The sequence below is a fragment of the Pyrgilauda ruficollis genome, unplaced genomic scaffold (genome assembly GCF_017590135.1).
Source record: "Pyrgilauda ruficollis isolate IOZ18807 unplaced genomic scaffold, ASM1759013v1 scaffold37, whole genome shotgun sequence".
Taxonomy (NCBI): domain Eukaryota; kingdom Metazoa; phylum Chordata; class Aves; order Passeriformes; family Passeridae; genus Pyrgilauda; species Pyrgilauda ruficollis.
This window is the reverse complement of record NW_024525156.1, coordinates 905,212-933,020: the sequence shown is the minus strand read 5'-3', so window position 1 is coordinate 933,020 and position 27,809 is coordinate 905,212. Positions and strand designations below refer to the sequence as shown.

Below are 27,809 nucleotides of genomic sequence, written 5' to 3'. Positions count from 1 at the left end.
TTTCAAGTAAGGCACTTTTGACTCTAACTGCTTCAATCTGACCATCTGTAAAACCTTGTGCTAATATATTCCTTTTTCTATTTTTTTTTTAAGTTTGTAGGCAAAATTATATAGTCACAGTATTCTGTGAAACATGCATAGCAAACACACTCAACATGACCTGGCAATGTGTGCTTGCAGCCCAGAAAGCCAACCATGTCCTGGTCTGCATCAAAAGGAGCGTGGCCAAAAAGTCAACAGAGATGGTTTTTCCTTCTACTCTGCACTCATGAGACCTCACCTGGAATGCTGCATCCAGTTCTGGAGCCCCCAGCTCTAGAAAGAGGTTGACCTGGTGAAGTGAGTTCAAACTAGGGCCATGAAGATGCTCATAGGGCTGGAACACCTCTCCTATGCAGACAGTGTGAGAGAGGTTGGGTTGTTCAGTCTGGAGAAGAGAAGGCTCTGAGGACACCTTAGAGCGCCTTCCATAACCTACCCAGGGCCTACAAGAGAGCTCGAGAGGGATTTTTTTATATGGGGACATGTAGTGATAGGACAAGGGGGGAATTGCTCCAAACTGAAAGAGGGTATATTTAGATTAGATATCAGGAAGACATTCTTTAATGACAATGGTGAGGCACTGGAACAAGTTTCCCAGAGAAATTGTGGATGTCCCATCCCTAGAAGTGTTGATGGCCAGGTTAGATGGGGCTTTGAGTAACCTGGTTTAGTGAAAGGTGTCCCTGCCCATGCCAGTGGGATTGGAAGATGATTTTTTTAAAGTCCTTTCCAACCCAAACCATTCAGTATTTCTAACACTTCACGCTTCTCTTCATTGTGATCAGAACTGGTTTATGCTGCTTGAGGGCAGAAGCATCAGGGCTTTCTGCTGCTGAATGAGGAGGAGGAGACTGCAGATAGGAAGGACCTGGAGAACTCTCTCTGCTGCAAAAGAGATGGAGCAGAGCAGCAGTTGGTTGCCACAGCTCTAGCATGTCTCCAAGTGATAAGTACCACCCTTTCAGCTTTGTCTCTTTATTTTGTTGCCACAGTCTAACCCAGCCTGTGTTTTTCAGTAAAGGGAAGCAATACTCTGGCTGTTTGAGTCCTCTACTAGTCTGCTGCCTTAGGGAGATGCTCATATCAAAGTTGTGTGGGCTGTCACTGTGTTCCTGGAGTTATTTCTCAGAAGATGCCACAGGTTTTATTAGAGACTGGGTAGAGAAAGGGAAGAATGTCTTAGCCAATATTTGTCTTCTCTTCTTTGGGAAAAAACGTGCTTTTCAACACTGCCCTTAACTAAATGAAGAAGGTAAGTTCCCTAGGGCCACTGGGTGACTGATAGACTGCTCAAGAAAATCTTGAAGAGGAAATCCCAGTTTTTATTCCTATGTTTCAGGAGAGTAGCCAGAGAATCACTTAGATACCTAAAGCCAGCTGATACTTTGAGAGATGATTGCTGGGAAGAAAGTGTAAAATTCATCTAAAGCAAGCCAATGAACTTGTGAACTTGTAAACATTATTTTGAACTTGTAAATTTCAAAATAATGACACGGTTCATAATAATAGGCATAATATTTGTACAGGAGTGCATCAGAAAGGAGGGTGGTAGATATCCTCAGGAATTCATATACCTTTTTCTAAGTACTCATATGTGAAGCTGGATTAAGTTTGTTACAGGTTTGCTTTCCATTATCAGATTTAGTTATTCCTGGTGTGAGACACAGATTACAGCTAGGTTCCCTTTTATTTGACATCTAAGTCTTTCAGGAGTAATAGTATTGAATGAAATCTTACTGCTCAAGGCAAAGGAAAATTGACACCCATTCTTTTGAATCCAGTTCTACTCAGGATTTTGAAATGCAAAATCCAAGGAGAGTGAAGCTCTCTAGTGCATTACAAATGTCCTACAAACTAGGAAACAAGGCAAAATGCCCTTCTTGCCATCCTTATTATCATGGCTAACCCATTCTGCCCCTTGGGGTTTGAACTGCTTTGAGTTTTTCCTCCTAAGAATCAGGAGGTATTGTTGTCCTGTGTGTATTCCTAATACATAGGAAAGTCCATTGGTCCCTACCTTCTTTCAGAGTGGTTTTGTTTCATAGCCCAGTGCAGCTAGCATTGCTCTGGCTGGAGAGTTGTGGACTACCTGTCCAGGGTTATATGTATGGTTGGTGTTTTCTGTGTCAGCATTGCTTAATTTTTGGTCTCAAAATAAAGCTCTTGTCTATCAGTCTTGAGTTCCCTTAAGCAAAAAGTGACTTGTAAAAATGACAGTTGATTTTCTACCTCAGACCTTTCTATTGCACATTAAAAAAGCATCGCAGACTGAATGACCATGGAATTAAAATTGTGTTATTAGTGCTGTGTTCATGATACTGTCTGTTCTGCCAGGCTTCCTACTTGGAATGAGACAGGTCACATAACACAAAATCCTGCTTTCCAGTGCTGATAAGTCATGCAGACTTCAGCAAGCAACCATTACTTGGTATCTCATGTAATCTCATTTAGGCCTCTTCAAAGTGAGAAATTGCAGGTGTTGCTCACGTCTTTTCATATGCCTTCATTAGGTTTTAGAAACTTCTTGTGGCAATTCACCGTCTTTTTTTTTACTTTCTAAGAGTCACATTATTTATGACTTTGATTGGATTGACATTTTGCTGTTCAAAATTCAGGTTATAAAGATACCTTGCATGGCAACTTTGAAAATGAAAGCAGCAGAAGCACTGTTCTTTCACTAAATACTGCGAAATTGTTGTAAGGAGTGAGTGATTTCAAATTTAACCTTGATAAACTTTTTCTTCCCCCTTTGTCAAAGAGAAAAATATTTATACTTCATTGAGGGGATGCTACATTTGGGAATTTTCTTATGCTTTTTGGGTTCTCCCTCTGCAGACACTGAAATGATATTCTAGTAGGAACTGGTGGTGAAAGTGGTGTGAAACTTCTCCTTTTCTTTCCACATACATCATTATCTTGGACCTTAAACAAGGCAATGCTATCTGTTGTTTGTAGCATGCATTTTGTTGTAAAAATAGAATTCTGAAACCACTACGAAGATTTGGATTTTTTAAACATTATTTGAAAGTTTTTGTACAAATAAACTATAATTCTTTTAAAAACTAATTATACACATATGAAAGCATTTATCATGAAGTGACCAATTTTTTACAATACTGTAAAAAGTTTGAGAGAGAGATATGTGAATTTGGATACATACTGTTAAATAGTTTTATCTGCAGATATGCATCTGTAAACATGTTGTATATTTAAAAGCAAGGATATGTGCACCAAAATACCCAAACGTGTTAATGCACAATTCAGGGAGAATAAAAAGCATTGCTGAACTGTAGAAGTGGCCTGGTAGAAGTAACTTACACTGCAATAATGCATTTAATCTGCATTTGAATACTTCCTGATCTTCCAGATTTCTGAAATTTATTTGCTCAATCACAATTGTATGTGCTAATGTAGGTGAGTTTGGAAAACCAAAGGGAAAATATTACCCTATTTGGAAGGCACAATTCCTTATATGGGTCCTGACTGGTCTTGCTAGATCTGGCGTTTGTGACTGGTTGTGCAAAGAAAAAACACAGTACAAAAGCTAGAACAGGAAAGCACCATGGCAGCTCTACCAACAGACTATATTACATAGTAAGTCTTTGAGTTCTTCCTTCCATAAGCTCCATATTCTTCATGTCAATTAGATGAGGAATGTGTATGGTGTGTGATGCATATAGAAGGCTTGTTAAAGTTGGCAGTCTAGATTTAAGAAAAAAAGGTGGTGAAAGAAGACAGGAGGTAAATGCAGCCGTATCTGATTTCAGCTTTATAGCTCTTGAGGGCTCTGAGGGCAAGCAAGCTCAGTGTGACCTTGGAAATCCACCTGGGACTCTGGTGCATTGCTCTGTCTCTGGTTTACATTTTACTCTCCCGCTATATGAAATGTCATGTAATTAAACCCTCAGAGAAATGAAAGGAGAGCGTTGAATCTCATGAGTTTAGAACTTTTTTTTCCTTCTCCTCGAGTTTCACTTTAGTGAAAAATAATAGACCGATAGAACAACAGATAGACGGATGGATGAAGAGGATCTACGGCTTTTCCACGTGCATTGGTGAATGAGGATTGTTAAGGAGATAGTAAACACACCTCAGGTTGAGCAGTTAGCTCTACAGGTGCTGATTCCATGAAGTGTCCACTTTTCATGGAGCATGTGAAGTGCAGGGAAAGGTTTTACATGTTTTGTTAGTTGGATCATTTCCCTCAAGTGTGTTCTTAAAGCCTTTTGACTAATGAGAAAACTAAAAAGTGTTTCTTTTGGCATCAGATAAATAAAATATTGTGCTGGAAGTCATCCCAAGAAAATAAGGCATTCTCAATGTTCAAGAAAATCCCATCTCTCACCTTTTGAAAATTTCTGTTCAGATGAGTGAAAATACTTCCTTCAAGAAGGTGAGGGAAGGAAGGGAGGAGAGTAAAGTGAGAGGGGAATATGCATGTGGTCAACCCAAAATTAATTGCTTTGCTAATGCTACCATTCCTCTGGTTGACCTTTCCAAGGTGTTACCATGTTTACATTATTAGCTGGACCAGCTGTCTGAAATGGGTTATGTGGTGGTAAATGGTATTGCCTCCCTTTGACCCTGCTCAGGAATTCAGTAAGGGAATAAGGGAATTAACTGGGTCTTTCTCAGAGGCAGCCTCAGCAGCAGTGTGGGGTACCCAGTTGCTGTAGAGTTCACTTTAGGTTTGGGGGCTTGTTTCCATTTCTATTTCATTTGTGAAACATATTGCAAGGAAGGAGATTCATTCTTCTAAGGAAAGATGTGGTAGGAAAAGATTGGTCAAAGATTTGGTGAGAAAAGATAGCTCTCTAGTAGTTTTTCCTGCTGGAAAGCACCATTAGGAAGAATTGCAAGGTTTTATGGGGACAGGACCATATAGTAAGGAGAGTTTGCCTAGAGATTTATGTAGTTTGGATAAGGATTCTGGCTCTGAGCCTTTCTGTATGTTAAACTTGAAATGAAATTAGGGGAGGCGGAAAAGAATAGCCTTTATTTTTTTAGTGCTTGTACCAGCAATGTTGATTCTTTCTCTCACCACTTCATATTTTATTTCTTTTTGTAAGGTCACTTGGATTGGATGCATTATAGGCAACTTATTTATGTAACCAAATTAGAAGCATTTTCCCAAGTTGATATGCAAAAATGGAGCTCTCAAAAGTTCACACAGAGTGGTATTTTGGCGTCTGAATACTTTATTGTGAAGATATGAAACAGTTTAATGAGATTTGTTACGTAGAGGTTGTAAAATAATTTTTTACAGGTTTATATCAGCTATAGTACTGCAGTGTTGATTTTGTAAAGCTCTGAAATTTTCTTTCATGGTAGCAAGCAGCAGTCCTCATTTAGCTGGTAACTATTGTTTACTTTTACTTTTTCTTCTATTTGTCTGCAAAATGGGAATTACTGGCTTTCAAGCTTTTCTGTTGTTTTTACACGTTGTGCTAACATAAATTTCTGTAGATCAAGCAGTGAATCAAAATGAGCATGTTTTAGTTCCACTTTATATTCTACACCAATAAAGCAACTCAGGTGTTTTATTTACTTTTTAACTTTTGCATTATTTGTACTGTGTAAAAAGTGAAAAACTGTCTGTATGTTCTATATGCTATGATAAAAAATCATCCTTAGGCCTTGAGCAGTCAGAAGGGATGAGATTAATTAAAACTAATTCCCAGTTGCGACTATGAAATAAAAGTAACAATTCTAGAGAAAGTAGGCATCATTTTATGAAGAGGAAGAAGACTGAAGACAGCATACACCCATTTCATTTCACAAGCAAGTAATTGACCTGATTTTTTTAACAATCTTTTGTTAAACAGAGGTGGTTCTGGGTGGCAGCAGTGATCAAATTTTTAGCAGCATTCTCCCAGATATATGGATACCAGCCCCAAAAGAAGGTGAGCTGTATTTTGAACTGATGCTTGGAGCTAAAGATGCCCATCCAGGACAAGTGGGAGGCCACAGAGCAGTAGCCTTGAGGAACAGTGGCTTAAAGCAGATCAGAGGTCTGTTGTCTCTCCCTATCTCATAATCTCCACTTGCCAGAATTTGTGTGTAGAGCACCAGAATGGTCATCATTCTCTTAGGATTCAGTAGGGTAATGAGAAAGTTTTGGCATTTTGTGACATTTTATCAGTCTTGCTGTTGAGAAACATGGATAAAGAGAGAAGGTGTCCCAAATCCAGAGAATAGATTGGAGGATGACAAAGCTGTGCATGATGGATGATGGGTGGTGTGTTGTCAAAGTTCAGGGGTATCAAAGATGATCAGCCAAGTTCCTCTAGATATGTCACTTGAGTTGCTGTCCATCTGAAATAACTCTTGCTTCTTCAAGCTCCAAGTAGTGTTGCAATGATGTCCTGAACCTTTTAAATCATATCTGGTGAAGCAAATTCTGCCAATGTGACTTCTATCATAAACCAGAAATAGCTTGTAGATTTGTTTGTTTCTTTAGGGTGTGTAAAAAGTTAATGGGAAAAGTACTTGTTCTGTTAAATTAAATGGCAAAACCCAGTGTGATGAACCTCACAGTTTCATTCCACTTACGCATGATGAGCATGATGAGGGATTCTTCTATACACACACCTTTTTTTTTTTTTTTTCTCAAAACCAAAACAAACCAATCTAACAAAAAAGCAGATTACAAAGAATATTCTGAGTTGGAAGGGACCCACAAGGATCATTGAGTCCAACTCTTAAAGGATTAGAATGTTTATAAACCAAATTTTCCAGACATTGGAAATAAGGCTGCCTGTCCTCAAAGTTCAAGGAGAGAAAAGCCATGTTGGTGCTACACATTTTAAAGTTCCTGATGTAGCAGGAGAGAGGTTTTAACTGAACCTCTGCCACAGTGTTAGTATGTATTGTACTTCCTAGGCAAGTAATTTCAGTTCAACTTGTCAGAAACTATCTTTATGTTCCCTGTCAAGGTGTGTTTATTGTTTTCTGGGGGGCCAATCTGAGACCGTACTGTGCAGAGTTTAACCTAAACTCAAAGTACTATTATAACAAAAGATATTCTCAAATACAAATGAGATTATCAGCTGTCTCAGATGTGACATCCAGAGCTAGTGGAAGCCCCAACTTCCCTCCAGAACAGAATAGTTTCTTTACCTCATCAATATGCTATGCAGAAAAAGTATTCAGACCCGTGAAGCACTCACTGTATTGAGGAACATCATCCTGCAGGAAATGAAATTTTCTCTCTCCACAGCAGGTTTGCACTAAAAAATTCCTAGGACCACACAGTGAGAGAGTGCAGTACTGTGAGTGAGGAAGTGCTCCAAAGCTCAGTAATCATGTTTCTTGAAATTTATTTTGACATAGTTAAGTTTGTGCACAGAGTAGGCTGAACAAAGTTTTCTGCGGGAATCTTAACTCCGGCATTTCTTGAAGTTTCAAGTGCTTGATTTTTTGTGTACCTAATATTCTTTTAACTTCTTTCTAAGTACCCAGAAACAACTAATTGCCCATGATGGATTTGTCTTGTTTGTGGACTAATTATTCCATAGATGCGTAGCCTTCTACGCCACTTATGCACAGATGGTTTGGGTTCAGGCCACATCACTTACTGCAGAAGTGTTGTGCAGAAGTGTCTGTGATACTTCCAGGACTGGTGTGGGTCTGGAAGTAATTTAGCTGCTTCTATGTGGAGCCTGATGTCATTGGTCGTACAGCAGAGCTCAGCAATCTTGCTCCAAACTAACACAAGGAGCTGTAAAACACTCCTGTCTCCAAATTGTCTCTGCACCATCTTCTTCAGTGTTGTTATCCTGGGATCCTACAACCATACAGTCCTATTTAACTCCTGCTAAGGGAGTGCTGACCAATCATACAGTCATAGAAACATGCTTGGTTTCTATGAGGATTACCAATAATGCTGTGATCACTGAATTATAGGATAATGATCAAAAGGAATCAAATCACTTAAAAATATTCTCTAGAAATAAAATATGGTTATTCAACTGCATTTCTCATTTACAGGGTTACTGATAAACAAGAAATGTAGATGATCAAACCTGAATAAAGCCACCACCTTCATCTTCAGCTATTACATGCTTTTCTCTCCCTGATTACATGCTTCTCTCTCCCTGCCACCACATAGATGACAACTGGTTACCAATGACAGACCTTACATTCTTTGGTCAAAGGAAGCTTATGCCCCCAAATACATTTTTTTTTTATTCTTGAGTCAATTTTATTCATTTTTTATATGCTAAGGAAATAAATTTCAAAGCAGAGAGTCTCTATTCTGTCTTTCTTTCAATCAGTAATTAGAATTAAAATTTTTTTGTAAATGTCAACTGCGAATTTTGAGAAGGCGAAAAAACAGAACCAGTGTGCATTGTGTGTAGCTGTCCACCTACTGAGTCAGAGAGTAGAAATGTCTGAGCATGCCACTGATTATTTCGTTATGTTTCTCTTTAAGAATTGCTGTAATAAGGTGGGATTCAGAATTTGAAGGGGTTCTCACTATCACCGTGCTGAAGAGGAAAAAAAAAAGAATAGAGGGATTAGAAGAGAATTACAGTTAATTTGGAAGGAATCTTTGCTCATTATCTGAGATGAATGAGCAGAGACACAAAACAGCATTTTTAGTCAATATTTTGGGAGAGTGTGAGCTCTGTACTTAAAGGGATTTGTAATTATGTCTCTTCTCTGCACCTTTCTCATGAGAGGTCCACTTCAAATGGGAGATATGAACTTGTGGCTTGAGCACATTCTTTACTGTGAGATTTGAAAGGAGACTGTATAACCCTAAATTTCACATAGCAGCAGACATACTTGAAACAAAAAGAAATAAAAAGCACATTTAATGAAGTGTTGTATTGGTTTGCTTTCTAGTGCTGACTTTGGCTTTGTTTAGCCAGTACTTAAAGAATAGAGTCTTTCATTAATTTGCCCTAACAAGCATAAATTCAAGAGATGAAAGTGAATTCTTTAATGGCATGCACGTTACTGCAGGGTAGAGTCTATCTGAAACATTAGAGACAGACCGAGAGTGCTGAAGAGCAATAAATATCTGAAAAGTATATCAGGAATTTAGTTTCAGCATCTGTCATGGTATAATTACAATAAAGGAAATTAGAAAGATACACTCACTATTAGTTTTAAGACAGATAAATGAATAAAAAGTGACAGATGCTTTCTTTTTCATAAAATCACTGGATTTTGGGATCTATTCCTCAGTAGATAAAAGACACAGATCTTGCTGCAAATAGCTTTTATTTTCAGGACATTGGGTTTTATTCATTTTTAGTCAACAGAGTATGCTGAGGAGGCTGGGATGCTGTGTGGAAACCTTACTTCCAGTCTTGTCTCTGCTTTGAGCAGACATTTTTTTTTCTCCCACTTTGCTTAGGAACTATTTTAATTTCGTTGCTGAATTTAAAGCATAGTGAACTCTTGTTTATCCTACTGATTTCTGCCTTTAAGTCAGCTCTTCTTGAGCAGGGAAGGAAACTTTTATTCAAGGATTTTGGATGGTCTGGAATACAGTTAATAAAAATATTACTTTTTGTGCTTCTCTACAGTGCTCTTTAAATCAGTTGGTTTCAAGATTATAAAATCACTGAAGAAGTCTCAAGTTTATATTAAAAAGCATAATTTTAAAAAGCAGAGTTTCTTTATCTTTTTTGACACTAACATTTCAAACACTACTCAAGTACGCTGGAATAATCTTAATATGTTTGTGCTGTATGTTCACTTGTTGCATTCTTGTCTGCTGAGATGATAAAAACCAATGGATCCTTTTAGAGGAACTTCTGGATTTGTCTAAAATCATGTACCTGTTGTCACTTAAGCAACAAGAAACTGCAAAAGTGATTCTACATAACGGTTTTTGTAGTGCTTCTTAAAATAATCATTCTTTTATTGTGCTTTTCACATGTACCTCACATTGGAAGAAGAGGGAGCTGTGTTTGGAATGCATTTCCTGGTGAAGGAACTATGTGAGAATTAAGAAAACAGCTTTATATTGAAGTAAATAGCTGCAGAATTTTACTTGTATTTTTTTCTCAGCACATCTCTACCCTGGTATTCCCTAAACATGCATTATTCTAATGGCTAGAATAAAAAGTGTTTGAATTTCACTCAAAATTGGATGGCTTTCTGAGAGTCACTTTTGGCAGCATGCTTTGTTTCCTGCAAAACACTCTGTGAGAAGTGATGTAAAACACAAGTGATAGGATTACTGTTTTCAGTGCTTTTCATTCCTCTTTCACAGCTTTTCTGTTCTTCAGGAATATAGTTTGTATCATTTTTTAGAGGTCCAGGTTTTTTGAATGAATGCACAATACATGAATTTTGGAGACTAGCTGTTGGCATGGGAGTAGCAGAGATAAATTTACCTGCCCCTGGAAATCATTGCAACTCTCTGTAAGCCTTTCTGCCAAACACTGGTTTAAGTGTATTTAGCCACCATGCTGATTGCAACACTGTTATCCCAGGATGCCAAACTGAGCCCATGTTTACCTGCCAGGGCTGGACCTCAGAGAATGAAGCTGAGCTTAGTAAACAAAGAACTGCTATCTAGGGGAACACTAGCTCTCATGACAGTGCTAACTTGTCGCTGCATGACAGCAAGAAATCATTGATCAATGTTATGCTTTACAAAGACCACGGTGATGGAGCTGGGCAATGTTTGAAATTTTGACTGGCACAGTTGTTTATCTTATTTTTTATTATTCTAGTCCTCTAATAAGAAGAATACAATACAATAATATATTCCTCTAATAAAAATTGTATGGAAATATGAATATTATAAATTATTAAATTATAGGAATGTAGTAAGATACTCCTCTAGTAACAGGAATACGGTAATGCTTGGAATTGTTGATTTTCCCCCCTTTTGCTTCCCTGAGAATCATCTTTATTTTTAGGAAAAAAAAAAATTTGGAAATGTGGCTTCTCCCCTAAGAGAAACAGGGGGAAAAAGCTGTCAGTAAGAATTTATCACTTGCTCACTTCGAAACCACAGGTTTCATTTTGGAAGGTTTACAGTTTTACTAAGAAGAAATACTGTTGATGACTAAAAATGTTTGGTATGTGAACACTTTTACCCTACCATATGTCCTTTTTCTGCTCTAGTGTTAGCCCATTTGTTAAATAGCCCAGCTGTGCCACACTTCTTTACTTGCCAGAGAAGGCAGGAACCCCAAGACAGTGTTCTTTTTTCTATAGTCACTGGCAGCCTACTTGTAGTGAGCAAAGATCCTGCTGATGTATAATAGAAAAAAAAAAAATTCCATATATCCTCTCATACTTTTCCTTGCCCCAGGTGCAACCACACACAGAGTCCAACAATCAAAATAACCTGTGCTTTTTGCTGAGACGGAGTCCTGATTGCATTTCCTTCCAAACCCACTTCTGACTCTACAGTGTTTCCCAGTCCAAAAGCTGAGTTCATTCTCAAAGCTTAGGTTTTCGGCATGTAAAGCAGATGCTGGAATTCCAAACTGATGTGCTGTATGTAATTGATAATGATTGATAAAAGACAGCTTGCACCTGCAGGACCTTTTCTTTGTGCAGGGTAAATAGGTGTCTGAGGAGCTCAAGAAAGGGACCTGCAGAAATTATCTTTTCCATTCTGCAAAGGTTGGTTTGTGTTTCCTTCTTTGTACCTTCAAAGTCAGGATTAGTATTGTTTACACAGACAGAAGGCTTATGTTCATGATGATTAATGGAGAGGGAAAGGCCTTGAAATCCATCACATCTAGCACATTGCCAGACTAAATTACTCAATCAGCTCCTAAATAGAAGTGCTAAGGTATCACTTCTTAACTTGGGAGGCTCACTAAATTTCCTTAGTTTAATCCTAAATTAAAGTTACTACTGCTAGCTTAATGTGTAGTTTTGGTTTCTTGACTGTGTATTAATCTTCAGTTTGAATTCAGTTTAATTAAATTTCAGTGTTCTGAAACGGTTATGATGTTGTGTTATGATTGGGAGAGTAAGAACAGAGCAAGATTTCAGAGATGCACAATAAAAGACAAGAGGCCTGCCATAGGCTCTAGCTAAAATACAGGAAATTTGATTTAAACTTAAAAAAATAATTAAAAATCCTGTGAGGGTGTCTGAGCACTGGCACAGGTTGCCCAAAGAGCCTGAGCAGCTACCTGGAGCTATATTCAACACCCAGATGTACAGTCATTAATAACCTGCTCTGGATTTCCCTACTTTGAGTGACAGATTGGGCTAGGCAGCCTCTAGCATGATAAATCCACTATAAAAGTTTAAAATACATTTAAAGATAAGAAGAGATACCTAATCCTGAAACAGATTCTAATTTCTGTCATGAAATGAAGCCATTTCTCAGTGGCTGCAGCAGTATTCAGTGCAGGAGTCCATAGCTAGGAGATGAGGTGAGTCCATTGGAAATAAGTCTTCAGTATTTGCATGGGCAATGTCCTGCTCTGTTATGGTGCTTTTGCAGAATAGCTGACCTTCACAAGAAAAACTGGCAATCTCGTCATTATGTCCTGCTCCCTCAGAATTTAAGTTCTGAGGGCCAATGAGGAAGTCCCCTCGGAAAATGATTTAAAACTAAAAAAATCTCAATTCTTAAGAAAAATACTTAATATTGGATGAACATTATTTAGTGTTACAGCCAGCATTGAGAAAAATACTTAATATTGGATTAACATTATTCAGTGTTACAGCCAGCATTGACTCCATTAAGAAGCAGCTGCCTTAATTCAGCTCTAAATCTGCATATATGTCATCTTAATTACAGGCTACCAGGCACCTCTTTTTCCAAATGCGTTTTGCTTTATGAAGCACTGAGGATGAATAAGTATCTTTTAAAACCATCTAGTCAACCTTTCATTTTCCTTCTTTTCTTTTGTCTTTTTTTCTCTTCTTCCATCTTCTTCCTTCCTTAATTCTTCCTTTTGTCGTGTTTCTTTCTTTCTTTCCTTTTCTTTCTTTTTCTTTTCATTCTTCCATGCTTCTAGTCAGCTTGCAAAATAGCAGTCCAATTCTCAGCTGTATTTACTCACTTATTAATAAGGTATTTTAATTAGACATTTCTTTTTCATGAGGAAATGTTTTTACCTATTGCTATATAAGCAGTACCCAGTTTACTTTATATTGCTGTATTATTAATCTTGTAAAACATGCTGGAACATAGTGCATTTAAAGCTTGAGTGCTGCACCATTAAATAATGATTAAAACAATTATGACTAATAATGCAAACCTTTATAATGCATATATGTAAGCCAGGTTTTAATTCATATAAAAAGGCCTTCAGTAGTTTAACTACTGGGAGAGTCTAGAGAGAGTCCATTATTTCTTTGCACTCAAGTAAATTTTCTAAAATAGCACAAAGGATTTCCTAGAAGAGAAACTGCTTTGGCTCTGGTGGGGGGGGGGGGGCCTGTGCACTGCCACAGGTGTTTCATGGTGTGTATAAAGGATCAGCTTTTGATGAAACATGTCAGCTGAATAAAGGGGCTGTGTCCCCTTTGACTTTGCTGTGTCCTGTTTTAAAGGCACAAACACCGGAGGAAAAGGGTGGCAGAGGAAACATGGAGAGGAGAACATTCCTCTGTAGAGTGTTTCTGTTGTGGTGGACTTGTGGTGTCTCTATGTATTTTCTGTAACATAGAGTTAAAAATTAAGATTGAGTTTCATCTGGAAACTCCCTGTCTCTGCAAAATATTTGAACTTTGAATAATACTTTAGGTCTGAAACTAGCTTGCAGAAGTTTCCAAAGTGCAGAACACAAAAAGTTCAAGTTTAAAGTAGTGTTGACCAGCATAAGAACTTCTGAAGTATAACTGCAACTTAATGCATTGACATCTGTTCAGAACTGGTTTTGCATCTTTGGTTCATAGCATTATTTCTTCAGTGTGATTTTTCTGAGATAGTTCAGTTCTTGTGTAATAGAAGTTCAGCCCATGGTTAATATGGAAGTTCTGAAAATTAATTCCTTAGCCTGTTTCAACCATGATGTGTGTTACAATAGAAAGAACAAATGAACAGAGGGCAAAAATGCAAAATTAAAAGAGTTGGGATTTAAAAATATTTGATAGCAAACAAAATATTCATGTACTTGTGGCCAGGAACAAGATTGTTTTTGGCTTCTGGATGACATTACATATAGGGTCAACAATAGTAAAGAAATGGGAATAGCTCTATAAATAGCAGATTTTTCACCGAAGCTAAAACCAACCCATACAAATAGTAACAGGAAAAAACCAAAACCAACCCCCAAACATACAAATTGTAGGTGGTTCTAGTGATGTGGACTGAGTGTCAGTCATTAGGTTTGCCACAGTGTTGCTTTGTAAGATCATTTTCAGAAGCAGTGGAGAGTCTGGGTCATCTGTTTTATCTGATGTCCTCTCTTAGAAGAAGGAGAGCTCTGATGTGATTTTGCTGATTTTCAAGTAGCTGGATGGTACAGAAGTTGTATTTAATAATGATTTATCATCAGGAAAATTAAGTATCCTTGGATTTTATAGAGGCAATAAGCTCTGATCGGAGGGTGTGCATGCAAGCATGATAGGGTGCTACAAGCAAAAGTAGCAGCTTCTGACATCCAGCATATGGAAGCTGAGCTGAGTTGGAGATTTTGTGTTCAAGATGGTGCCACTTGGTAGCTGGGATCTTGCCTCTCTCTAATGAGGAAACACCAAGAAAGAAGTTTGAAGTATGGTTGTTTTCTTCAGAATTACTACCAAGTAGTAGTGGTATAGTAGTAGCTTTGTAGTAGTATATTAGGTAACTGTATTATCTCCTTCCTGGGATCCCTCACTAGACATAGATGGAGTTTTGCTTCATCAGGATGTTTGCTTTGATGGAGTAGGCCTTTTTGGTGCCCAGGATAGCATACCCAAACTAGCAGTCAGTTTTCAAATGGAATTAATGCAATCACACAGACCCTTGATTTCTCACTGATGATGATAAGATTTTAGCTAGCAATGAAAATATGAATTTTAGCAGCTGGTTCTTCTTCCCCATTAATTTCATCACCCTTCTGTCTGTTGTGCACACCTGCCTGTAGTAGTATGCAGCACATGACATGCACCACAGCTGCTGGGTATGAACTGCCTGACGAACTTGGGCCAGAAGCTTTCTTGGGAACTGAAACCTGCACTGACAAGGTCTGTCTTTGGCCTGCTTCACGCTGTACATTTGCTTGTTCTGATGGAAACAGCTGCAATCACAAGATGCATCCCTGCTGTAATTCTGGACATGATGAGTAGGGGTTTCACTCTTGGGAAATTGTAAAAAAACATGTTTTCTGTTTGTTCAGTGATTTTGTTTTCTCTGTCAGTCTTGTGGTAAAATGGAAGCAGAGCACAGTAGAGAAGCAGGTGCGTATGTGGCCAAGGAGCAGCTTTGAAACTTTTTCCCGTCTGGGTGGGATAAAGAGACTTTAAGTTAAGGTGATGTTCATTGTGATGATGTTTTTTGCAAGAGCTTTTCCTCTTTGGTCCTGTAAACATTATATCCCAGGAGAGTATCAGTGCCAATATTGGCAAGTTTTTAGAGGCTTTCTTAAACCTCTTATTTCACAGAAATCTCTGAGTTTTCTGGCTGCTCTGTCCTTTTCTAGCCTAAGCCTTTCCTAAGAAATCCAGCAACTTTCCACTCAAAAATAGCTATGGGTAAAGTCACACACTACTTTCAAAGATTAAGGGTTTGACAAGGGTAGGAACAAAGAAACTCCAAATTAGGTCTGCTTCGTATTTAAACTCCCCTCTCCCAGCCCCTTGTTGCACAATAGTAAACTTTCCTAATACAAGTAGGTTGTTGATATACTTCCAAGAAGAATTCCAGTTAGCTGAGGGATGAGATTAAATGGATTAAATATCCTCCTCATCTTTTGGTAAAGAGAAAATAAAAAAAAAAAGTTTGGTTAATGGCACATGAAAATGTGAATTTAAATTATTTTGGACTAGATTGGCCTTCCAAACTGCCTTGCAGATCAGGCTGCCCTCCCTTGTCGGGGCCCTGGATGTTGGTGGCGGATGTGTGGGCATGCTTGGTGCATGGAGCTTGCACTTCAGCCGTAGTCATTTCAGCAGAGTACGGTTGTGGGCTGGGAGGTGAGATAGCAGTTGGGTAGAAAAGCTTCAAAGAATGTAAAATATCCTCTGTCAGTCTCCATTTAGTGCCAAACTGCTGTGTTTTACTCAGCCAGACCCAAGGTCTGGGAGGGCCCAATGACCTCTAGCCTGCTCCTACACTGTTTTTTTTGGTGGTGTCTTCCATTTTGGCTGTGTGGTGTGGTTATGGTAAAGGAAATACATTTTCTTGCTCAGCACAGAAACTTGATGGGGTATGAAAACCATCATTCTCCTCCTTTTAGGTCTTCTGGCCTTCTTTTCCTAAGAAGTTATGGGGCTTCAGCTTTGTACAAAGTATACAGATTTTCCTTATCTTAGTCTGCCTCTTAATGAAAACAGATTTCTCCTCAACCATACCCATCTTGTCTCATTTTGCTGACCCCTGAGGACAGGAAATAGCAATATGAACGTCTACACCGAGGTTTGTCAGCAGCTGAGAGCTTCATGTGTAGCAGATAACTACTGGAGATGTGATGTGGACACATAACTCTACATCTTGGTTGTTTCATGACGTTGTTTGTAATTCCTTATGAAACTTGTGAAACTTATTGGCCACTAGTTCAAGCAGCTATGGGAGTGTTTTTTTTCTTGTGTTTTCAAGAATACCTAAAACGTTTTTTTGGCTTCTTTCTAAAGTCTACTAATTTGCCTTAACATATTGCTGTTAAGAAGAGTTACATCTAAGAGGCTGAATACAAATGCATGCCAGATCTCACTTAGCCATCCTGTCTAATTAGTCTTAAGTATAAGCTGTGAAGTCATTTTGTATTGTGTACATGTTTTTTAAAGCAAACTTTTTGCTGTCTTTGATTTCTATATTAATTTGGAAAACATGCTTCAAGACTTTAATTTGTTTCACATTTGTTTCAAATTCAATTAAAGCACTTCATCCCCAACCAAAGAATTTTCAAGAGGGGAAAAAATGGATTTGTTGACCTTATCATGACTGGATCTCATCCTGATCCAGTGCCAAATCTTTTTAGCATTGAAAGGAAGTAAAAACAAGAATTAAGAACTTTCTCTGATTACTGCTGGGATAGTAGCATTTCCTCTACCTGCAACAAAATGCTTCAAAGCAGCCATTTATTCAGGCAGTGTCATTCGTATCTCTTTTTACTGGCTGACTTACATCTTCTATTTTACCATAACACTTGGGCCTGTGTCCCTCCCACCTGATTTTATTCACCTGAGAGACATGTCTTCAGAGGGTGCTGACTGATTGCTTCCTGGAGAGGAGGAGCAGAGAGTGCCTGGCATGCCCCAGTGGCAGTGCCTGCCTAGGCGATGTGTTATCTCTGTGCCAGAGCTCTCTTGCTTGCTTTTTCTCAGTCTTCATCGATTGTGTGGCATTCACTGAGTGTGGCTTTCCTTCTAGCTTTGCATGACAATTTAGATAAAGAATGTAAAAATAGTACCTCAAGTTTTTAACCATAAATTAGCCAACTAGACCAAAGGGAAAAGGAGGAGACGGTGCAAAAATTACTGTTAGCTATTTCGCTATAGGGATACATAAGTGCTTGCCTAGCATTCATGTCTTTGAAAATCTGCCCTCAGGGTAAATGACACTGCACACAACCTGTGTAAAAGTTAGCAAACGTTCAGAATGTGTTTGGAAGATTAATAGTGTCATAATTTTTCTCACCCTCTGAGTGTTTTTTTTTTCTTTTTTTCCCCCATAAAGCAGTGTACTAGGGGCTCATCAGGCTGTGCATTAAATAATTGAGGTTTTATGCCAACAGGCTGTGCTAAAAGGTGTTACATCAGTGATTTCTTTTTCATCCCACAGTGCTTTGATCTCCTGCTATACAGCAGAAGATCTAACAGTGGAAACTTTTGAAGATGATAGATGAATTGAACTAATTCACTTTTCATAATCCTTACAAAAAATGTCTGTCCTTATCAGTCAGAAAAGATTTAATAGCTGTTGTCTCTTGAAAGTCTCATATTATCACAATTGCAAACTATGCAATTACTGTTATGAAATATTTTACTAGTATATTTTGTAATGCTGTTGTAAAAGCTTTAGGATAAATTAATAAAGACACTTGTAACCATGCTTCAGTTTTTTTGTATTTTCTCAGTAAAACGTAAAACTTTTTCAAGAGAGCACTGTGCGTTAGTGAATAGTCTTTATTGATGTTAATTGTCCAGCTTTAATTTCATATCACTGGTATTCACTGAAACTGTCAATCCAAATATACTAATTCTGAACGTTATATATGGTGCTGAAACAAATGGTGAAAGTCTTGGCTCGCAATAAATAAAGCTCTGTAGCTGTGTACATTGTGACAGTAAGCAGTGTGTAGAGTACTGTTTGCAGATTTGGGGAGCATAAAATATGGCATCTTCTAGGAAAGAACGAGTGTTTGGGCTTGTCTCAGGATGAAATTCACAGATATATTTTCAGATTAAGTCAGTAAAGTCAGTGCAGTTTCCCAGGATTTTATTCAGCACAATCTTGCCCAATATATCTTTCATTAGTTGAGTTCCGCACATCTCTGGTAACCCTTGCTCAGCGAAAATTGTCAGCAATGCTTAGAATTATAAAAAGTGTTCACCAGCTCTAATTACATTTTCTCTCTTTTCTTTGCAATAGCTTTGGGCCAGATAATGCTTTATGTCGATGGCATGAATGGAGTGATAAATCATAATGAAACCATCCAATGGCTGTACACACTTATTGGCTCAAAGGTAAGACTCTCAAATATTCTCATCTTATATGGTTTTGGTGTTCTTTTAATGCATTTTTTTTATGCTTTTAGGGTATAAATAGACTGTGTGTTAGGCTCTAAAACATTCCATAATATTCTGCGTGGAAACCAGATCACACCGAGCTGTTACTTCTTTTCTACTCTTTTTATACTCTTTTGTCAGCACATACTCTGCTCTTAAAAGCAAAGATGTCCTCATTACTGTCTGTGCTGCCATTGCATTTGACCGTGGAGAAAATTTATTGGTTCTGTAGTTGCAGTTCCCAAGGCATTCTTTGGAACCGTTCTACTCACCATTCTGCACTGCTCAGCTCTGCTGAGCACTGGGAGAGGACAGTTCAGAGTGACTCCTTCTTAAACTAGAATACACTAGTTCAGTTGGAAGTTACCTACAGCAATCATCTAGGCCAAATGCCCAACACCTTCACTCTATGAAGGTCATTGTCCAAATACTTCTGAAACACTGACAGGTTTGGGACTTTGCCCACCTCTCCAGTAAGCCTCTTCCAGTGTTTTTCCACCCTCTCAGCAAAGAAATGTTTCCTAATTTCAAGTCTTCTTTTGCCTGGAGAGCCCTGGAAGGCAAAGTCTGGTACCTGCCTGCAAGGTATTCTTTGTTGGTCCCCACATATTGAGACAAAAGCTGAAAGCTGGAATATGTGCGGCTTGGAGAGGTCTTCTCCAGTAGAATAGTGATTTACATAGTGCACAGTCTACCTTTAAGGCCATCTTTGCTGGAATTTGAAAAGCAAGCAGAACACAGATTCTACTGACATGCCATCTTGAGAGGCCATAGGATAGGTAAACCCACAAATATACCATTCTCCAGCCTGTTGGCTCTTAAGAAGCTTTAGGAAGCTTATTACGGCCTGCCAGGGGCTGCTCCTGCTCTTACCATGCAGACCTGTACATAGGTAGCTATGTATGACACAATAGCTAGAACAGAGTATGGTAGTTGTTTACAACTCAAAAGTTGCTGTAATTGGTGGAGCTGAATCTGTAGCTATAGTTACTAAGAAATTTCTGGGAATGTTTCAAGTGTCTGAGTCACACAAAGTTGCTGTTGGGTACTGTAGTGACATGGAGCAGCTGCTGTTCTCCTCTTTAACTCTGATAACTCTCATAACACAAGGAGGAAGAGCTTGGTGTCCCAAGGGTCCTTTTTTAACTACAGTTTTTTTCTACAATGTGCAAACTTCACTGCTGCAGCAGATTGTCAGGTCAAAGAACAGGTGCTGCAGTATTGAAAGAACTGATTTATCTTGGGTCAACATAGTAGATAAGTAAAAGTAAGTTAATTATGGTCATCAAATCTCAGGCTTAAAGGGCAGGTTTCATGATTGGGAAAAGATAAGGAGAAACTCTTCCTTCACTGTAAAATGTTCCACTGTTGTCTAGGCATTACTCTGAGCCATTTTTCCTTCTGAAACAGGGGATGTTGCCACAGCTGGAAAAGCAGTGTGAGATGAGAGAGAAACCATTTGCTTCATAGAGATCTACATTTTCTATGGAACAGATAAAAGAGCAAAAAAGGAACAAAAATACTTCTATGTCTGTGACTATTTTAATTCTCTAAAGCACATAATGGGAGTGGAATGGGAGAGAAACATGACTGTATTGCTACCTTGCAGATTAAATTCTTTCTAGATTTTCTTGCTCTGAGTACTTCAGCTCTTGGGTCCTTAAGCTCCTTTCTCCCTCCCCCACTGCCAGCCTGAATGATTATCTCCATGTCCTGGCTCAGTGCCTGCAGCTGAGGAATGCAGGCAATGTGCTTTGAATAGTTTGGTTTCAGGTAGCATCAAAGTTGCTTTTTCATTATTCTTCAACTGTCTTGGAGGAGATCTAAGTCCCTGTCTGTGTGCCAGAAGTTAACCAAAGGTATGGCAGGCTTACTGTCAGTGTGGTGGGACAGCTGCTTTATTCACTTAAAGGTGGTTTTGACTTTCTGTGAAAAATGAAGCCCTGGAATTTCCAATGCACCTACAGTCTGATTTTCAGCCCTGCTTTGCTGGTGCCTTTTTCACAGCAATGATGAAAAATACGCTAACATTGCTGAGCAAAAAAGGAATAGTGAAACTGCCAATTAAGTCTTGGGACAAATCCCTCTAATAGGATGCAGGAGCAATATAGCTATTCAGCTGCCACAGCTGTGACACATGGTTTCTTGCCTTCTCAAGAGCTCTGACTGCGTTTAATATACTTAGCAGTGGAGTTTGTTGAATCTGTTCCAATGATATTTCTTTTTTTTTTATCAAAATGTGTAGTGGTTTTGCTCCTTCACTGTTGCTTCTGTTGCTTGCCCTGCTCTGTTTGGAGGGGGCTGCTGGCTCTGTCACCCTTGCTCACTTTGAGCAGTGGATTGTTGCATCACACGGGCTTCAGCAGAGCACCTCGGGGGCTGGCATGCTCAGCACTGCAACAGCTGTGATTTTGGTACCCAGCTCCAAGATCACTTTATGCACCCAGCTATACTTCTGTATAGGGATGGGAAAAAGATTTGGGAAATAAAAGTTTAAATTTGTGTGAAAGAAGGACTCTAAGCAATTTACTGAAAGCCTCCCCAGATTTTTGCCATTGTATTCCTTACTATTGCTAATTCTGCTGCGGTTTTACCCCGCTGAACATCAGTGAATGTTACATTGATAGGTTATCAGAAGTTGTTGATAATTTTAGTGCTGTTATTTAAGTTTGCTCTGAATAAAGTTATTAGGGAGGCAGTTAGAATTCCAGTGGTGTGACTGCACTGGCACTGTTGTCATTGTACCAGTTCAGAGGCACCAGCTGTGTCAGGGTGAAGAACTGAAAAGCAGGAAGAAAGTCAATCTTAGCTGGCTTGTTTTCTGTGGCACAGAAAGAGCCTTTTGTTGCAGACTGGTATTATATAGGCACTAGATTGGAAGTGTGATGTAGCAGTACCATTCTTTAATGATATTATGTGGAGATAAGAGCATTACTGGCACATGCCAGTAGGCCCACTTAGGCCCACTGCTGGTTCTCTGCAAGTTGTGTCCACCCATAAGTGACCGCACCAGTGTGTGGCAGTGGGCATTCACAGGCTGCCTGTAGACTGCTTTCCAATCATCAGTGGCTCATACATCCCTGGCATAAAACATTGGCAGCATAATCCCAATGTAAATGTACATTACTACTATTTCATCATTAGTTATACGGACAATTCATCAGTGGTTCCCTGTTTGACAAAGCATTCAAGTATGTACTCAATTATGGGTGTATGGTTACATGCTGTTGGCTTCCAGATAGCTTTAATACATAACTGAGGTCAGCAGTGAGCTGCTGCAGGCATGCAAAAGAGGGCTATGGCAGGGCCAAGGCTCTAACCGTCTTATATAAGCTACAAATTATGTAAATAGGAAATATTGGTGTCAACCAAGTTGTCTTTTAGCATTTGGTGCTAGCATGGGGCATTCATGAAAGAGGGTTTGGTTCTTAGAAGACAAAACTAGAAGTCAGTTGAATGTTAGTTAACAATGCTTTCAGAATTGCTCCTTAATTTATTTTTTTTTTTAACTAACCTGTCAAGGATGATGCCTTAACTGACTCAACAGTTAAGCCATGTTAAGGATGATGCCTTAACAGTATTTATGTTTCAACTTCACGGTGCCTGGGAGATGATGTTTTACCGCTTTCTCAGTGTTTCTGCCATCTATACGTTACTACTCCTGCAGGTGGAATTAAGTTTTTGTGTTGTATTGCAAATATATTTAGGCTGGTTTTAAATGGACTTGTTTGTGCTGGCAGCTGGCACTGGAGCTCTTTGGTGGATCACTGGCAGGTAAATGGTGATAGCTCTTAGAAAATTTCTCTTTACCCACAAGAAGGGACACCAAGTTAAACAGATGTATATATTAAGCCTTAAGTCCATATAATGTATTTCTGATCTGTAGGCATGTATAAGTTTATATATATGCATATAAAATCTTTCATATGTGTTTGTAATTCCTCTGACCTAGTAAGAGAAGTGGTACAATACTTCTAGTGTATCAGTGCTTTAAATCCTCCGGGACTAGCTATTGACTGTTTACAAAAAGTACGTTTCTGGACCACACATCTTGAAAAAACATACGAGCTTCTCTATATCGAGGGAAGCAAACGTTGCTTTGCATCACAAACCCATAAGCTTTTGCCAATCCATCTTGGTTTTCAAAGCCACTTCTAAGGCATAAAGTGGTCCAAAATCTGAGTTTAGTTTCACCTTTTCTTTCCCCCTGTTTTTTACTGCTCCTGATAATGATTATTTTTTCCCATTTGATGATCCAGGCTGTTCTAATTTCCCCCAGGGGAGCTAAAGCCCCTTTTTGGCATTGTTTTCAGTGGAAAATAATCCATTTTCAAAGTGGTGCTGGGTAACCTCAGAAGACGGGGTGGAATGCTGGGCCCAGGCTGATACAACGAGGTTGATTAAAGATTCCTATCTCACATATTGTTTTAATTTTTTTCCTACTTTGCTTCTGTCTGAGTCCTAGATTGCAAAGTTAACTTCAAACTTTAACTATCAAGTTGTTCTCTGTGCCTTGTGTGAACCTTTTGCTTGTTTTGGTATTGAAGAAATGACTTTCTGAATGTTTAAAAATGTAATTCTGTCAGAAAGAAGCAAAAAATCTATTTCAAAGGAAAAACAAAACCCAACACATTCAGACAGAACAATGTAGTTTTAGTGGGTAAATTTGTTGAGTGCAAAAGCAAAGTCATAGAATCATAGAACCATAGAATTGATTTGCATTGGGAGGGTTCATAAAGATAATTTAATTCCAGGCTCCCCTTGCCACATGCAGGGACACCTTCCACTAGACCAGGTTTCTCAGGGCCCTTATCAACCTGGCTTCAAACAAGTCCATTAGGGGCTGCTTTTTCTGCATGGTGCCAGGTGCAGGTTAAAGCATGCACATGGTTGGTAGTCATTTCGTGAGAATTTTGGGAGAAATAATATTCACAAAAAGAATTTTATTTTTTTTTTTACACAAATGAATATTTTAAGGTATATAGAGGTAGATACTCAGGTGGAAAAGCTTGACTAAATTAGTATCCATTTCACAAGTCATTTATACATGTGCTACACTGAAGACAGAAGCAAAGTTGAGAATACCGTAACTTGATCTTTTTCTCAAGAAATTTCTCACCTAATCTTATGCAACTGGATTTTAAAGTTGGTCTCCAAATAAATATCAAAAATTGGTTTGTAGTAATGGAGAAGGTTGCAATTCTAAGGGTCTTAACAGATATTAATAAAATCAAAAGCAGTAGTACTAGTACTACCTAGCCCCAAAGCATGATGAATGAAATCACTGCCAACCTGGATGGTATACCCTCTTGTTGAGAATCTTGAAAATACTAAGTACTTGGATCTCATTCAATTTTATGACCATATATTTTGAAAAATAATTGTGTGTATAGATGATCTATTCATGTGCCCAATTTTTGTGAGCAGGAGATTGTGCTGTAGAACTGCAGCAAGTGTAACTGTAAGTGCAACTGTAGTTCTTTATTGCTTTATTCTCAACGTGTTTGGAAGGTGATCTAGGAACTCTGTCTAGCTAAAAGAATTAAGAACCCAGGAAAAATCACACAGCTTGGGGACCTCCTGTGATCAGTTTTGCATTTTTTCTTCCCAATCTGCTGCCCTGATGATTAACAAACCTTCCTGCAGCTTCTGACAAATGAGATGCCCCGTACAACTTAAGCACAGGCTATTTGGATTGCATCATTGCTTTCTCACCTCCAGCCACAACTCTGGCAAGCTCTAGTTTTGTTCTGTTTTCAGGCCTAGACCAGGTAAAAATGTTAGCTGGGTATCAGTCTTAACAGGCTTTCTGGCTCCTTTGCTTCCTGGAAGTGTTCAAAGCAAAACTGAGATCTCCCTTCAAAGCCTAAAATTATTGCAGTCTCACCCATGGGCTGCCCTGCACTTGAGATGTTGGGCTGTGGTGAACAGGTACAACTGCTTTGAGTTCACTGAAACCCTGAACATTCATCTCAGCTTAGCAGCTGCCTCTTATAGTTAATCTACTGTGCATTTGGCCACTGAGCTGTTGTTATGAAAATAGCTATGGGAGGGAGAAACGAAATCCTGGCTTTACAGGAATTTCCCTATTTCCTACTTCTTGAGGTCTTGAGCCTATGCTCACCCATGCCATCAGAGGCTTTCTTCTTCTTTCACTCAGAAACTGGATCAGTTCTGTTGCATGAACTGAGTTTATTTTGAATTGTATTTAATTAGTGCTTTGAAGATAAGGATCAGGATGTTGCAATAAACTTGGAATAGAATACACTAGCCAGCACAGACTGTGTTAAGCACTTGCTTTGGTCTCTCCAACTCAGCAGACAGACTGCTATGAGTGCTGCTGCTCTTTTCCAAACATATTTGTAGGTAGATTTCTAAGTCCCTCCATCAAATATAAAAGTAGTTAAGACCTGCAGCACTAACTATTCCTGTTCCTCCATCTGTTGCATTCATTTATGAGTATTTTGAAGGGATGAATACACATTCTTCTGTGGTGAAAATGAACTCTTGTAGATTAAGGAGATACTAGAAAACACACAGTTCCCTCACAAGACATCAGAGATCTGATTTCAATGCGTTTGAAGTGGGGAATGAGAAAATGTAATGATTAACTGCCAACAATGTGGCCAATGCTTAGACACAACTTTTCACTCAGTCTCATCTGTTCAAAACTGTTTAAGAAAGTGTTGGGTTAGAGGTGAGTAAAATATGTCCAGTTATTCCCAGAAAATACCATGCTTCTATGCAGATGTGCAAATTTCTGGTTGTGAAGGAAAGGCAAGAAGAGAGAAAAAAAGCAAGAGTTACACTAGAATTAGGCAGGGTAAAAACTGAAAAACAACCCTAAAGTCAGTGCTAGCTTTTAGAATTGCCTTGGTCTCCCTCACTACAGTAGTTCAGTGTCACAGGCCTGTTACCATTCACATGTGTGAGCAAAGTGCTGTGCTTCATGCCCTAGCTATTAATATATATATTAATTTGATAATATATCTATTAATTACTATTATAATAATATCTATATCTGCTATTAGCTCCTAGTGTGTTCTAACAAGCATTATGTTCAGCACTGCAGTGAAAGGAGAAGGTGCAGTTGGAAAGTTTGTCTGTACTGGGGACTGAGACTAAAGAAAATGGCCAGCATGCTTGAAGCCGTCAGTGGGATATGTCTTTGACAATAAAATAAATTGCCTAACCAAAAGAGAGAGAAAATAAGTTGTCAGGTGAAACAGAATGAATAAATATAAGAGAGTTGCTCAAAGGATAAAAAGATGCTAGTTATAATCCAGATTTATGTTATAGTATAGACATGAAATTTTTATGCATATCTGAATGCAGAAATCAACTTGGCCAGTATAAAGCACATTGTGGTCATTATGACAAACCTTTTGGGACAGCTGTGTTATCATTTTTCAGGGTAGAAATATCAGCAATCCTAACTCAGCAGTTTAATAAGCTGCATTTTCAGGAGTGTTTAAAAATTAAAATAAGCAGCTGTGTCTGCACCTTTTCTGGGAACATTATTTTGTGAACTCTGGTGCATAATGCTTCAATTTCCAGGGTTGTCCATTTTCTGGTCTTGTTGCTCTTAGGTGTTAAACTGATGTATCTTTTATGACAGTGGCTGTGGTGTTTGGCAGAAGGCATTAGAAAGTGGGCTATTAGAAAGTTTGGCTGGAGCAGCAGGGAAATCTCTTCTGGTGCAGAGTCATTGAAATGTCCCAAATGTACCAAACTCAAATTTGTTAGCTTAGACCTTTAGTGAAGGTCAAGTGATAGAGTTTTCTTAATCTATTTAATAGTTGCAATAAGCATTCACAAAACGTGCTGTAATGCTGGCAAATACCATCTGTGCTCTGTCATTCCTTCTTGCCTTCACTGACAGGACCATGTCAGTGGCATGTGTGATACAGGAGATAGATCACTATCACTATGAAACATAAGAAAACGCCCTGAGAGTGGCTCAGTTGGTTACAGCACAGTTCTAACAGCACCAAGGTTGTGGGCTCCATCCTTGAATGGGCCATTCGTTTAATAGAGGGACCTCATGATCCTGCTGGTCCCTTCCATTTCAGACTATCCTGTGATTCTGTGGTTCTGTGAAAATGCATCATAGTGAATGGATATATTTGCACAACGTACCAGTACCTCATCTGAACTGTGTGGTGAGACCAGTGTAAGAAACAAACCTGGCATCCAGATCTCCTGAGACTTAATTGTCTTGAATTTCTGACAGAACTTTTTGGTTATTCTGACAGTAGAAAGCAGCATATGGGAGTGGAGCACTGCAGTGGTGGTGCTGAGAAGACTCCTGCACTCCTATAGAAGAAAGGAGGTGGCCAACATTTTGCATTCTTGAGTAGGTGTTAATATTCTGGGATTTTATGACTGTTAAAGAAAGGGCATTATGGTTAATTCCATCAGATTTGAAGAATGCAGGTATTCTGTCCTTATTTAACAGAGCTTTGGGCTCAGTTTACGTATTTATCTGAATGCACTATGATATTTATTCTGGTACAAGCAGAGTTCAATTAATTCATAGGATGTGGGTAGGATGTTTTTGTTAATCACTTAATTTCTTAAACTGTTTGTAGTAAACTTTGTAACTTCATTACCAAGTTACTTCTTCCTCTCACCTCTATTTTGATGTTTGTTGAATTGTTATTAAAGATTTTTGAGAACTGTACAATAGGTGTGAATGCTTTTTATAGGTTTTTGAAGAAATGCAAGGAGAGTTTGCATGGAAGTAGCAGAAATTCCACACAAAGTCTCTTCAAATGTTTGTCTGTGCAAGAATCTCTTAACTTCTCCAAAAGTATGACTTGCTGTGTACTCTGCAGCTGCTGCTATGAGATGTATAGGATCTTTTTTTGCAGAATTGTTCTGCTTAATTTTCTCTCTGTTATTTTCCTGAATGTTCCTCTTTTTGAACAGAAACTAAATTACTACATACT

General features: G+C 38.6%; 1 protein-coding gene across 3 annotated transcripts in view; it reads left to right on the top strand.

The window, feature by feature from the left end:
* Window positions 1-27,809, top strand: part of FHOD3 (formin homology 2 domain containing 3) — a 374,811-nt gene that overhangs the window by 204,544 nt on the left and 142,458 nt on the right. For all 3 annotated transcript variants that reach the window (XM_041475887.1, XM_041475885.1, XM_041475888.1), the window contains exon 6: window positions 18,722-18,816. In XM_041475887.1, the coding sequence (XP_041331821.1) occupies window positions 18,722-18,816 (95 nt within the window). The remainder of the gene's footprint in view (window positions 1-18,721; window positions 18,817-27,809) is intronic.